The sequence below is a fragment of the Denticeps clupeoides genome, chromosome 1 (genome assembly GCF_900700375.1).
Source record: "Denticeps clupeoides chromosome 1, fDenClu1.1, whole genome shotgun sequence".
Taxonomy (NCBI): domain Eukaryota; kingdom Metazoa; phylum Chordata; class Actinopteri; order Clupeiformes; family Denticipitidae; genus Denticeps; species Denticeps clupeoides.
The window spans coordinates 15,030,285-15,044,540 of NC_041707.1; the positions used below are offsets into that span (position 1 = coordinate 15,030,285).

At 41.1% G+C, this 14,256-nt stretch overlaps 1 protein-coding gene across 1 annotated transcript; it reads right to left on the reverse strand.

Annotated features, from left to right (window-relative positions):
* Window positions 1-2,336: 2,336 nt before the first annotated feature.
* Window positions 2,337-10,651, reverse strand: LOC114797389 (syndecan-2-like). Its single transcript, XM_028992368.1, has 5 exons — window positions 10,435-10,651; window positions 4,952-5,027; window positions 4,237-4,847; window positions 4,048-4,138; window positions 2,337-3,908 (listed from the first exon to the last, which is right to left on the reverse strand). The coding sequence occupies exons 1-5, from the start codon at window positions 10,495-10,497 to the stop codon at window positions 3,742-3,744; spliced, it is 1,008 nt and encodes a 335-aa protein (XP_028848201.1). The 5' UTR covers window positions 10,498-10,651; the 3' UTR covers window positions 2,337-3,741.
* Window positions 10,652-14,256: the final 3,605 nt, after the last annotated feature.

Genomic DNA, 14,256 nt, shown 5'->3' on the forward strand with positions numbered 1-14,256 from the left:
TATCTTATTCCCTTCGGCACACTTTAGCCAGGCTGGATAAAGCATCTGGAACTGAATGTCTCGACTCCTCAGAATCTATTGAAGTGGATTCTTCCATTTTTGCAAAAACCTGTGTGGTGTAATTGTTCTCAGGTTAACTTTCTGTTTCCAAGATGTGCAAAGTATCTTGTCTTTGGTGTTAAAGTTTAAATTTTTCCAGGATAGCTCTCGGGTGTGCATCCGCTCACGATTGCGAAACCAGCACACGATAGACTTTCTCGAAGCGTAGAGGCTCTGTATCAGGAGTGATGAAATTTGCTTTTTCCACTAGTCCTTCTCCAACCCCTCCAGGATTCCATATTTTCTTTCATTATCCCATCTGGAGCAACCTTCTAAGTCAGTTATTTTTTGCTTTCATCTGAGATTAGAGCTTTAACATTTTACTTAAAATGTCCTTTGTTTTCTAAATCCTCTCCTCTGGTTTAACAATCCTACCTTCCGACTCTTCCAATCTAGTATTTGTTTTTGTAATCTCCATTTTAATGTCATCGAGTTGATCTGAATACTCATCTGAACTGCTTCTTCCTCTTCCTGTGTTGCTGCACCATCATCATGGCCTCTGCTGTTAGTAGGAGAGCTGCTTCATCTTTGATCTGGGTGGTTTTGTAACTCACGTTTTAAATGTTTTTAGCCTAGCAGACATCTCTGCCACTTATTCTTCTTGGTTCCAAATTATATAGAACGAAATTCAACTTTCTCTATGTTGCCATCAATACAAAATCATGGGATGAGGATCATCTTTACTGTATATTGATTTGTATACCATAAACCAATATATCAATTTACTAACTTTTTGACTTCAGAGGCTTGACGTTGTACCCTGATACTAAAGCAGAGCAGTGCAGATCTGTTGAAAGATACCCACAGGCTGGGTGAGGAACGAAGAGGTTTGTCTACTGCCTCTCTTATCTTCTGTGCCATTCCTCGGCCATATGGGTTCTATCACGAATGTCAGTGAGAGGAGGGGAATGTTCACCCTCGCTAGATAATGGAAGTTCGCTGTGTGTTTGTGCACACTGCAGCCCAGCTGTCATCTGATAGATGGTTATGACGACTGTCAAGGGGAGAGCTTGAAAGCGTCCTACAGCTTTGAATAATAAACACTTCCGTGTCTTGATGCTGTCACTCGGCTCCTTCCTCCAAGTGTTCGAAGGGCTGCAGCATTGTGTGGGGTCTCCGACAGGCTGTCTCTCTCTTCTTCTTCTCATCCTCTGTGGTGCGATGGCTGCCTCTCAATTGGGCTTGAATTAGTCAGCCCTAAACTGGATACAGTCCAATAAGGAAGAAAGTGTCTCTTCAGCTGCCGGGCCGGTTTGAACATGTTGCGGGTTTTGTTCATTCTGACAGCAGCTCTCAGTCCTTTTTATTCCCACAATTGAACTTCCTAGGAAAGTCATGCAATACAGAAAGTGGCAAGGTGAATCGCACTTTAGTGAAAAGTTTAGAATAATAGTTTCACCAGTATTCTACATTTATTAGGTCATGGAATGAGTAATACAATTTAGAATAAATTACAAATATAATTTTGTAATGTAGATTAGAACATTAGACCATTCCCATAAAACCAGAAAGCAGAGATAAAAAAAGGTTTTTAGATGACTTGGGCTCTTGGCAGAGGTTATTAACCCAAAAAAACCTAAAGAAAAAAATAAAGCGCATGCATGCTAATGTACATGTGCTTTGAGGGCAAATAAATCAGACCATGTGAGTTTGTCTATCTCACTCACAGGTAGCTATTACAAGTGGGCTAGAACACGTAACAAGCCGCCAAAGGACAGCATTAATCATCAAACCTGGCCCGTGCAGCCATTATGACTCATGTAGGAGCAACAGCCTTCACATCATGATGTGCGTAGAAATTTGCTGCATTAAAGTCCACATTGTCTGAGTCCACACCAGTTTCAAAATGCAGTTGCCAAGAGAGTTCAGTTAGAGTTGAATTTCTGAAATTATTAGCACTTATTAAAATTTATGTTTAAAAAATGTTTAAAATCTTTTTTATTATTACTATTAAGGTTTCTTATTATTTGTACGTTACCCATGAACTGACCACACCTTAATTAAATAAGGTGAGATTGGGCAATGAATGCTTGAAAAATCACTTTGTATTTAAGACTACATTTATGCAAAATAAATGATGGTCTGACATCAGTGTTCTCCTTTCTCACAGGTAAAATGTAGCGGTAAACGAAGATGAATGTCAGACCTGGCCCTTCGTCCAGTTTTTAGTTCTGACTTTAGATTTCTGTAATGTAAAAACTTTTACTGTAATGTAAAATATGTCAAATAGTCAAAAGTGGTGGAAATTGTTTTATTGAATGTAGAAAAACCACAGGTAATAAATAGATTTGTACAAAAAAAAAAAAAAATACAAATAGTGAGATACTCTTTTGTACAGCAGCACAACAGAGCAAAAAAAAAAAAAAAAAATCCAAAAAAGGCACAAATACAATACAAGAACCGCACTGCTGCTCGGAAATGCAGTTCATACCCATTTTCTCCTGTACCTTCTCTGCCCACAGTTCTATGTTCTACACAGCAGGACCAGTCATCTGAATAACCAAAGTTGTAAATTGTTATGAAATAATGTCACTGAACAAAAATCTCACAACCCAATATCATAAAAACACCTCCTTGTCTTGGACAATAACATGGATGGAAATGGTAAAAAGTAAGCAAAAAAATAAAAGACAAAGAATTGCTTTACATTGGCAGATGTTCTTGTGACAATAAAGACAAGTCAGTAATGATTTCAGGATGTTGGATTGGTCCAAATACTGGATTATACTAAAGTACCAAATATCCAAGAACATGAATTGTTCAATGACAATGCAATCTGTAAAATACTATCCTTTACCCTGCTGATGTAAGCACTAAAAAAAAAATCTGTTTTGGCGAGATGAGGCTGTATGGATGGACTGAATTTCGCTCGCACATGGATTACAGAGAGCGATCTTATTCTCAAAGCAGTTTGAGCAACAGAATCTGAAACACAAACGTTGCAGAAAAATACGTGGGAAAATTACACCAAGGCAAAAAAAAATAAAAATCAAGGCACTTTAATGTATATGCATCTAGTATTACATAAAAGCTCCTTCTGTCATCTCTCTCCACTGTGGAAGGGACCTCAATAAGCCTGAATAAATTTGAGAAACAAGTTGCAAAAAATCCCTTTCCAAACCCATCATCATTTAGACACCTCCAACAGTGCTCTGTTTTATTTACAACAACCACAGACATCCTCTCCATTTCTTAACTGTGACAATGTGTTCAGCATCCTTCCCGTGCCTTAAGTTCTTTTAAGTCGTGATGCCAGGTCACCTTTACAAAGCTTAAAACGTCGCTCCTTTTAAGTAGAAATCCTCAGAGCAGCTTCAAGAGCAACATATTTTACAGCAGTCAACATTCACTGAACCATTCCAATGACACAATGCAAAAGGCCAGTCAGTCAGTCGACAGAAGATATCTTGACCTTTTCATCCCTTTGGGACTGATCCAATTCATGATAGTCAACAATTGGAAAGAAAAAAAAAAAAAAAAAAAAAAAGAATGGTCATCCAACCAACACCTCTCAATGTAAGCATGGAGGGGAAAGAGAGAAAACGAAAAATGTGAAAATAAAAAAAAAAAAAAAAATAAAAAAATAAAAAAAGTGTGGCAACAAAGCATGGTTGATTTTTATCTTGAATATTGAGGGATATGTTACGCAAGGAACTCCTCCTGTCTCTGTGGTTTTTGGTAGCCTCCATTGGGCTGCTTCTGCTCATCCAGGGCGTAGCTCCCCTCATCTTTCTTTTTCATCCGATAAACCATAAGTGCCACCAGCATCACAGCAAATGCCAAGCCAACAACACCTCCAGCAATGACACCTGCATGGAAGGAAAGCATGCATTTAATTACACCAGTACCACAGTATTGTTTGGAATGAGCCAAGTCATGCATACGATGCATAGTTATGACACCAAACCGACAGCGGCCCTATAGTTACAGACTGCAGCAAGAACTTGCCTGCCAAAACCTCCTTCTTCTCCAGCAGATTCTTGTTCTCGGCCGAGTTTGGCAGGGAAGCACCGTCCAAAATTTCATTCTCACTGAGGTCCTAATGAACATACAGCATGAACAGAGAAGTGGTAAAACAAATTATAATCTATAGGCACATAGATTAAACACATAGAAAATAAAAGGTTCAGTGCTTACAGGCATTTCGTTAAAGTTGGACTTGGCCTTGCCCTGAATTACTGGAATGATTTCATTATCCAAAAATTCAACTGCCTCTGTAACAAACTCTTCAGTGGGCAAGACAGTGGTGACCCCTGATGCTTCCTCTTCCTCAGCAGATGGCTCTGAGGAAGCTGTTGTAGTGGTTGCTTCAGTGGAAAGCTCAGTGGTCCATCCCAAGTATTTTTCTAGGTCGTCATCCTCCCCATTCATAAGGGTTGGAGTTGTGGTCTGCAACATCTCTTCAAACAAATTTGTGGAGTCCTCTGGAATAACAAAGTCATCATCTGTATTGATTCCAACAGACTCTGTGGCCTCATTGGTGGTCTGGCTGGTCGTAGTAGTATCATCCTGGTGGGCTTCACCAATCCCTGTAGTCTGTGAAGGTTGAGCGCTGGTTATTGATGATGTTGACTGAGGAAGTACTGTTGTGACGATGGGCTCTGCTGTTGTAGGTGTGGACTGATTGGACAGAATCAGCGAGAGCAGAGTTGTGGTTTGTTCTGGAATCCTGACAGGAGCATCAGTGACTGAAACCCCGGTTGTTTCTGTGACACTGGAGGGGATGACAGTCGTTTCAGAAAAAGGCCCTGTGATAGATGCACAATCGATGAGCATTGCTGTGAGAACCTTGCAAAGGTTTTTGTATAAGTAAGAATAAGAAGAACCAAGAATCAAGTAAGAGCATGATTACCTTCTTCACCTATCCCAGAACCAGACACCTCCAGATCTCCAGATGAGTCCTGATCCTCTAGTAAACTCTCAGGAAGCTGCAATATTACAGAAAGAGATATAATTGACACAAAATGTGGGGTCATTTGTTTATTTTACAGCAGAATAATTACTATGCAAAAATGCATATTAATTATAAAAATGCTAAACTCAAAAAAGTACAGAGACCAGCATTAATGATTATTAAACATACATCTGGTCAGTAAAAAGCTGAAAGGACAATCAGTAAAAGCAACAATTGATTCACACAATGATTTAGAATGATATCAGATTGTGAGAAAAAAAAAAAAGCAATGTACTAAAATGAGCATACAGCTGATACATTTTTTGACAAATAGTGTAATTAATTACGGATACTATTAAAGCACAATGTGCATATTACAAGTGCTATGGTCCGAAATATCACTAAAAAAGACTTAATCATTTAATTGTGACACGCTGATCCCAATGCTAGAGTTCTCTCAGGTGATCGCATTGTTCTCCGCCAGCGTGTCAGTAAAAGTTGTTCATGTGATTGTCTCCGACAGGTGCGGTTCTAGGGTGAGGCTGTGACTCACATTCCTCCGATTAGAAAAATCAGACCATTCCTGCTGCAAGCTGATAAACCTGAGTCAACACTGCTTGCTTCCATGCTTTGTGCCAAGCCGAACCACACTTGCATTCCAATTGAAGCCAAAAATCCCTTACAAATAAGGCTTATGCAAAACACCTGATAAGTAAACGACTCCCATTGTACAGGTTGTCATAGCAATAAGCAACTGAACTGGACTCAATTTCTTTTTCTGCATAATATATGTGCACAAGGGTTATAGGTTGGAGACTCTGCGACATTTGGTGACTCCAGTAGTTTTTTTTTTTTTTTTTTTTTTTTTTTTTTTTTTAAACTTGTTCTTGAGCTTCAACGACTGAAACCCTAGAGGAGCCTCCTTGGCAGTCTTGGTAACTGCCACCGGCCCCATTATCACAGCAGGATATCACTTTTCACAACGTTTCAGCTCGACAGCCAATCTCAATTGAGAACAGTTGAAGCAGTGTCCAATTACGGCTGGGAATAGAATATAGAAGAGAAAAAGAAAAAAAAAAAAAAAAAAAAAAAAAAAAAGTGTTCATGGGCCCAAGGAAGAGAGAGAGACACCTTTCATTAGGGGAACAAAAACACCCCTCTTGTTGTGATCCTGCACATATTGAAGAAATCTTTCATTCAGATGGTGTTGGGTCATCAAATTTAGAGATCTAATCAGTGGCATTACTGTGGGATGTGGGAAAAGTTCTATATAAAAAAAAAAAAAAAAAAAAACAAGAGCGCCTTTCAAAAAATGTTGGTATCCCTCCAAAGGAGAAATGCTGCTTGGCTGAAATCCCACAGACGTAAAAGGTGATGATCCACCACTGGTACACACCTCTGTAGTTTCATGGAACAGCACTTCACAGATTTTTGTACTTGGTCTATCCAGGCCTCAGCAGCTTTTTAGATGTACTAATCCATGTCAAATAAAAGATCTATTCAAGAAACCGAATGCTCAGCTTCACTCCACCCCCAGACTATACCGAAGTCAAGTCTCGCATGTCTGTGAGATATCACACCTACACTCCTTGAGTGGATGTCCTTGGGGCTCTTCTGACTGGGAAAGGGGTGGGGAATTTAAATTCCTTCATGTTGCTTATACTAAAGGCAACATGGTTTCAAAAAGTCATACATAAGACAAAATTAATTAAATTAACATGCATATGTTAATATATACTTTCAGTGTACTATATATATATCAATTTGCCAGTAGAAAGAAGGCTATAGTATGAACAAGGTAGAATGTAAAAGACGTGCAATGTTTTGTCCTTGATGCAATTTGACCGAATTACAGCAATTGGTGAAACAACCGCAAATCACTTTATAGCCTGAGCCCAGTTTGTTTGGACTGCCATCCAGTGGGAGTCTCCCAGTGCATATGGAACTCTTCTTTCATATGTACAAGAGGAAGATTTCACGTGCTTTGCATGGTGCGCCAAGCTTCACCTTAATCCCTACGCTGCAGTCATGACAGCTATTCTATAAACAAAAAGTCTTTCCCCAGGGTCATGCCTTACAATGGCCCCTACAGTGCATGTGTGAACACCCTGTTCCTGTTTCCTCCCCCTTCAGACGTCTAGCCTTCCATTCGTCCTGAGCCTCATTCTCTTTGTTCATTAGAGACAACAGAGCGGGCACTGCATAAAAAAACAAGAGTGGAACCTTTCTGGGCTGATCCAATCTGCACCCTTCTAAGATTCCTCATGAAAATAAAAGGCAGTAGGAGCTTAAAAAAAAACACTGTACACGTAAAACGAATCGAAAGCAATCCAAGTGGACATTTGCCGTAAATTATGGTATGTGGCGTCTATAGAATGTAGTAGCTCCACGTGGGACTGAAATGGCAGTGACGACCTAGCGGAAATTCACAGTCCAGTGTTTATTCCAGGTGTCAGCCATATTGGGTTCCAGCTCTCCCCTGCACACTTAGCCAGGATGACAGGCCATTCCTATCCTTTCAAAGGGGGCACTGAGTGACCCCCACACTGGCACCTCTGGAATGTAGTATTATCCATGGGCCGGACTGGAGCGATATTGGACTTGCTGACAACGGCTGTCATCACCTGGACAGGTTAACCAGTTAAGTGAGGCATATGTGTGGGAACCAGCGTCTGGTGGTTTTTAGGCCCACTGCAGATCAGGCTACACAGCCATGGAGAGGAGGCGAGAGAAATCATTTTAAAAAGTAGCAACAAAAAACGGTCCAGAAATGTGCCAAATCCTGTAATTAGACAATAAAACCAACTTACAGCCCAACGTGTACCTCGTGAAAAGCTAGATGCCATCGCTCATGTCTGACTTCCGATCCTCATAACTGCCCCCTTCCTGAACCAAATCCTTGGACCCTGTGTTTACAGTACAGTCCCACCACAGCCCCGCCCCTTGCATCCTCCCCCACAAGCAGACGGAGACGCCTTTCAGCTCTGCATGGTCTGGGAGCCGGTCAACATCATGAACGTGCTGAAGGGGCGATAAGTGGAGGACAACCTTAAGTGTGTTGCTAACGAGCACTCTTGGAGGAGATCTGGGATCAGGCTCTGCATATGAATGGATTCAGACAGATTGTGTTGTAAATTGGAGAGTAACCCTCCAAAAGCCATTCAGAGTACCACTAAACTGTACTTTAAGAGCAATCACACCTGTATCTGCAATACCCCCCACACCCCCCATTTAAGTTAAATAGGAAAGAATAAAAAAATTCAGGCATTATGGGTTTGAAGTCTGAATGTTTTCATTAAACCGAACAGGCGGTGGTATGGTATGTGATTACTTCAAGATATATTTTAACAAAAGATCCACTTAAAAACAGCCCAGACGTTCAACAATAACGTGATGCAACAATGCATTGAATAAATGTGTGTGATCATGTGACAACGGGCCCAAACATGTCAGCAGCGTTACTCCAGTGGAATTTTAATGCTTCCTCCATAAAGTTTGAGCACTGGAAGACCAGGGGATTAAATTAACAAAGTTGAATACTAATCTATAAATTAATGTATAACTACCCGTGGTAAAATAAGCCTAAGGAATCAGTAATTTAATTATATTGGTAATGCTGATAGGCCAAATGCAAACCTAAACAGAATCAAAAGTAGTAGAATAGAAAAAAAACGGAACCAACCAATTCTTGTATGCCAAACAAATAAGAATGGGGAAATGGCTTGGCAAGGTCACATAAAGCTGCATGTATCATTTTGACCAGACAACATATTTCTGTGTGAAGAGTAATTGCAATATATTCCACTTGTATGGCAAAATAGTTGAAAACATACACCCCCCAACCCCAAGAGCAAAAAGTACCGTATGGATATGTATTCATGAGTGTCAGTATTTTCTGATGCGCTAAAGAAGTCACCAATGATTTAGTCCTACATTATTTTTTCATTATTTTTCCAAATGGTCAGGCAAACAGACATGATTGTTGACTTGGGTTTCATTCATCTGAGCTTGTCCCTTCCGCCAGCTGTACAGAGGGGCTTTTCCATCACCACAATTTACAAGCTGCTCCGCACCAGTGAGTCAACGATGATGACACGGGGACGCGAAGAAGCTTGCAGACGGCACTTAGCCTGTAGTTATTATGACTGAACTCCCTGACACACGTAGGCAAACATTTCATGAACAAGCCATATGCAGACAAACCCAAGATGACCACCGTCCCATACGGCAATCTAATTACAGTCTGGTAAATAACTGCAGATATCGTATTACATACAGGCTGTCAAATCTGTACGACTGAAGATTTAGTGAAAAATCTTACATGGTACAGCAATTCAGTCCTTCCAAAGAGTAGCGAGCGATTAGGAATGTTTTAGCAGGACAGAAAGAACAGGTCGAACCTTCTGATAATCTCTGCACATCTGAAAAAGTCCCTAAGCAGGCAAGATGGCTGTAAAAAAAAAAAAAAAAAATCTAGATATTCTGAATATTGCAATCAGTGTCAGGAAATGAATTCGTTCATGTTTGCAGTACGGAAGCAAGCAGAGTCCAGGTCACAGGAAATGGTTTGTAAAACAGGAGATGGAAGCCAGTTCCTGTTTTTTCCTCCCGGATAAGCATATCAAATGCCGTTTCCGAGAACAGCAGCCTACACGGACATCGTGCACTTAATGCAAAGATGACGGAGTGTGAATATCCTGAAAACAAAGCAGAACTGCAATATGAGAAACGTCCCGTTAGCTAACTGTACTTTTAAGAGGAAGTATTTTTACACTTAAATGATTTAGATCCAGTACCATGGCAGAGCCACACAATCCTTATAATCTGCAGGCTTCAAGCAAATTGCAGTCTGTGGGAGAGGCAGCTCATTGTAAGAGTATAATGATGCCGGCATGCCCTTCAGCCACTTAAGACTTTCCATTTAAAACACTCTGGAGTGTGAGGTCATGTGCCATCCATTCTGAACACCCCGCAGTGGAAAAGGAGAGAAAGGTGACCGTGTCTGTGCCACGGCCAGGTGTTGCAGTGTGGAATGTGAGATCACACATCAGCATCCCAGTCATGCAGAGAGCCAGATCAACGCACTGGGAAGCCAGGCGGTGGTTTTCAGGCCCGTTGCAGATCAGGCTACACTGCCACGGAGAGGAGAGGAGGCGAGAGCCAAGTCTCCAAGACGCGAGAGACCTCTGGACACGTCCAGAAGGAAGCGATCCGGGCATGGACTGGCACGTTGGCATTCGGCCGTGTGACAACCGAGGAAACGATCCGTAATATCTCACAAAAATCAAAGATAAATGAATAATAACCCCCAACAACCAAGTTTGAGGCGCGGAGGGTGTATTCCCGAAATCACCCGGGCATTACTGTATGACAGTATTAAAAAAAAAAGAAAAGAACGTGTAAAGATGTAAAAGCGGCTCGGTTTTAATACGTGGACTCACCGACAGGGCACAATGTATCCACAGGCAGATGCAGACCACCGCGTTCACGGACGGAATCCTCATGTTCGCCGCAATAAACCCACGCGTGGACTCGTCTCCGCTCAAGGCAGCGCCGTGAAAGGTGCGATCGGGATCGAACGCGCAACGCTGCTGCGTACAATTCTTCTGCTCTTTTGTTGTTGTTGTTGTTGTTGTTGTTTTATGAAGCGAACCCGACGCGGCGCGGACAAAACTCTTATTCCCTCCGGGCTCCGCCCTTTATCCCAAGGTGAGCCGGGAGGCCCCGCCCCACACCAAATATGGCCACGTCCGCCAGGACGGATCAAAATGCCGGTGTTTCTCCGGCCTGGAGTTAAAGACGCCGTGCACACTTTCTAAATCCAAACATGACGAACCCTGCTAGAAATACGCGTCATATAATTCACAAACGATTACTTAAGGTTAGGTGTGGCAACATGCACAGTTAAACACAGTAAATGTGAAAGCTGAGAGTGCAAAGGCCTTTCCAGGAGAAGTACGGTTTACATGCGGTATAGCACTTAAGGAGATTCAAATATGGAACATTTGTCACCTTTGGTATCATTAAATTCAAATTTAAAATGTTGTATTACATGTGACAAAATAATCACATGATGAATTAGATATATATTTCTAAGTAGACTTTTCTTTCAGCAGGAATAATGATTCTGGAGTCTTGGCAGTGGCACTTCCCAGACAGAACTGGTGGCTTTCCTTTCTGTGGCAACCATGATTACACATCAGTGCTCCTGGCATCCCAGTCTGCCTTGGGAGGGGTTACTTGAAGGCATATGTGGCAGGTCGGGTGGCTGTGATAAGACAAGACGTGAGCAGTGCGATAGAAACGCTCTATGACATTATGAGACCTGTAAAACATATTCATCTTTTTTCCATACAGATAAAAAAAAAACTTAACAAATCATAAGCATCAGAATTATGTAATATATTTCCAGTTGGGTTGAAATATTCTTTTTTTTTTCTAAGAAGAACACTTGCAAAATATGGGTGCATACAGTGCAGGCCAAAAGTTTGGACACACCTTCTAATTCAATGTGTTTTCTTTATTTTCATGACCATTTACATTGGTAGATTCTCACTGAAGGCATCAAAACTATGAACGAACACATGTGGAGTTATGTACTTCACAAAAAAATAACTGAAAACATGTTTTATATTCTAGTTTCTTCAAATAGCCACCCTTTGCTCTGATTACTGCTTTGAACACTCTTGGCATTCTCTCGATGAGCTTCAAGAGGTCGTCACCTGAAATGGTTTTCCAACAGTCTTGAAGGAGTTCCCAGAGGTGTTTAGCACTTGTTGGCCCCTTTGCCTTCATTCTGCGGTCCAGCTCACCCCAAACCACCTCAATTGGGTTCAGGTCCAGTGACTGTGGAGGCCAGGTCTCTACTTTTTGTTAAGTACATAACTCCACATGTGTTCATTCATAGTTTTGATGCCTTCAGTGAGAATCTACCAATGTAAATGGTCAGGAAAATAAAGAAAAACATTGAATGAGAAGGTGTGTCCAAACTTTTGGCCTGTACTGTACATGTGTCATGATGACTAAGAAAATGTGGGTAGAAACTCTCTTGTTGGTTCCTGCCATGTGGCTTTAGGGTTTTCACTCTTAATGAGCGATCCCACGCGGGCTTTTCTCCAGTGTAATTGGGACCAGCCGCCTGTTTATCAGATGTTTGGTCTTCTTTGCTGCCACACACAAAATGTTTGGCTAAGATAGAAAAGGAAAATCAGTTTTGAGATTTGCTGAGAGGGAAGGAATTGGAGTAAAAACTAAAGCTCCTTCTTCCCCATTTTTTTATCTGAAGGAGCATCACCATGACGTCACTTAAAATATGTGGACTGCATAAAAAAAAAAAATTCAGACATCTTCTGGCCTTCTGAGCAGAATAATTACATCTTAAATGAATGTTTCTGCCACCTCTGCATGAGCAAGGGGATTTATTTTGGCCTGCACTAGTACTTTGCATTTCCAGGAATGCATATGCTCCATTTATGGCATGCAATGTGTGCAGTGTGGACTGTATCAACCCAGAGCCATGGTGACTGTTTGGTTTCCCAATTATCTCCCTCTGTATCTTTCTGTCTCCTTGTTCTGTCTGTTCAAACTTGCGATGGCTGATAAAATCGTTTCTGCTGTGTAGGGGTGAAACATTGTGGTGTGCAGTTGGCACCTTTTGCCATTGTGCACATCTGTGTTGCAACAAGGTTATTTTTCGTCTGTGCTTGGAACCACTCCTGTAGACCAACTCATTCCCTGGCCTGATTTCAAGGTGGCATGGCACTAGACACTGCTCTCCATCTCACAAGTAAAATATAGAATAGCTTTCTTATTATTTCACATGTTTTATGTTAACAGTTGGTTAATAAATCACTCCGGCATGTTCTTGCACCCACATTCAGTGTTTGCAGATTCTTTGCACTTATTGCAAAATCTGTCATCAGATCCATCAGTCTTTTCTTTTCTGTGACCACATAGTTTGGGAAAAACAAGACATGGTTCTTTAGCCAGGAAGCACAATAAGCATGGTTCATAGCTTAAGTATTGCCAAGCACACATCAGCCAAGCGGTGCAGGCCAGCAAAGGTACGTATCTTTTTAAATGAGGAAAAAGGGAAAACGCAACAATTGCCATTGCAGCCATACAGAAATGGTAGCTGTTTGTGAAGCCCCTTTTCCTGAAAGGCTAAGCAGAAACAGTGTTCCACCTAAATCTAGTAATAACCCCCTCCACTGGAGCTGATCCCAGAAGGTGAATGCTAAACACAGTGAATATACATAAATAGATGTGACTGTACCAAAAGCTGTAATTTTCTGCCACACAAACCACTGAAGAAGTGCTCTGCCTGCAGTGACATCATTCGTCCATGTACAGTACAGAAGCAAACCAATATAAAATACTGTTAGGAAGGATACACCATGTTTATACTAAATGAAAACAGTACGATGAAAATATCAAGAAAGACTCACAATGTGATTTTGTATTTAATACTAAGATTTAGTAGAATATTTAAATCAGGACAATTAAAATCAATCTGTTAACCTTAAAGGTTCACAAATATACGTAGAAAAACCACGGTGCAGCTTCACATACGTTCGTATAAGAAAAGATCCAGAATGCCTCTGAACTGGTATATATCCAGGCTTACATTTGAATGTAGCATTTCCACTTTTCATTACAGTTTGCTCAAATTCACCATCAGTTGATGACAATGTTCCACAGTGAAAAGCACATGAAGAGGGTACTTGAGTGACATCTGGTGGACAAGAAATGTGTCAAAAACTCCACTGCAACAGCCATTGATTTGTTGATTCTGATAGATAAGTAGACAGACAGACAGACAGGTAGACAGGGGAATTATCCCAGTACAGAAGAGAACACAAGGTGGGGGTAGGGTGTTTATTGAATATATCCTGTTAATCTGAATAATGCACAATAATAGTCTTGTTTAGTGACTGTGGCTCTTGGAAAGGTGGCAATAAAGATAAAGGCCTTTTGAACAAATAAACTGAAATAAACTTTCAGTTTGGTTCGTATAAGCACCGCCAAGCAGCACACAGGATAAAAGATCGGAATACTGGGGGAAAGGTCAGAGAATTGTTTGAGGCAGATGGAGAGTTTGGGGGTAGGGAGGGCTCCATGAATGCCCTGCAACGCTGAGTTTTCACTCTGCCGCAGCTATATTTTTAAGGATCGCGTCACAGCGTTTCAACCTGTAATTATTAACTCACTAGTGGGAGTGATTTTTGTCCTGTTGTAAATTACAGCGTCTCTCCAGGTAGTTA

Coding starts and splice junctions, on each gene's coding strand:
- LOC114797389 (XM_028992368.1), bottom strand. CDS start 10,497: ATGAGGATTCCGTCCGTGAACGCGGTGGTCTGCATCTGCCTGTGGATA. Junction 5,028..10,434: donor GGATACATTGTGCCCTGTCG/GTGAGTCCACGT, acceptor GTAATATTGCAG/CTTCCTGAGAGTTTACTAGA. Junction 4,848..4,951: donor TTCTGGGATAGGTGAAGAAG/GTAATCATGCTC, acceptor CATCTATCACAG/GGCCTTTTTCTGAAACGACT.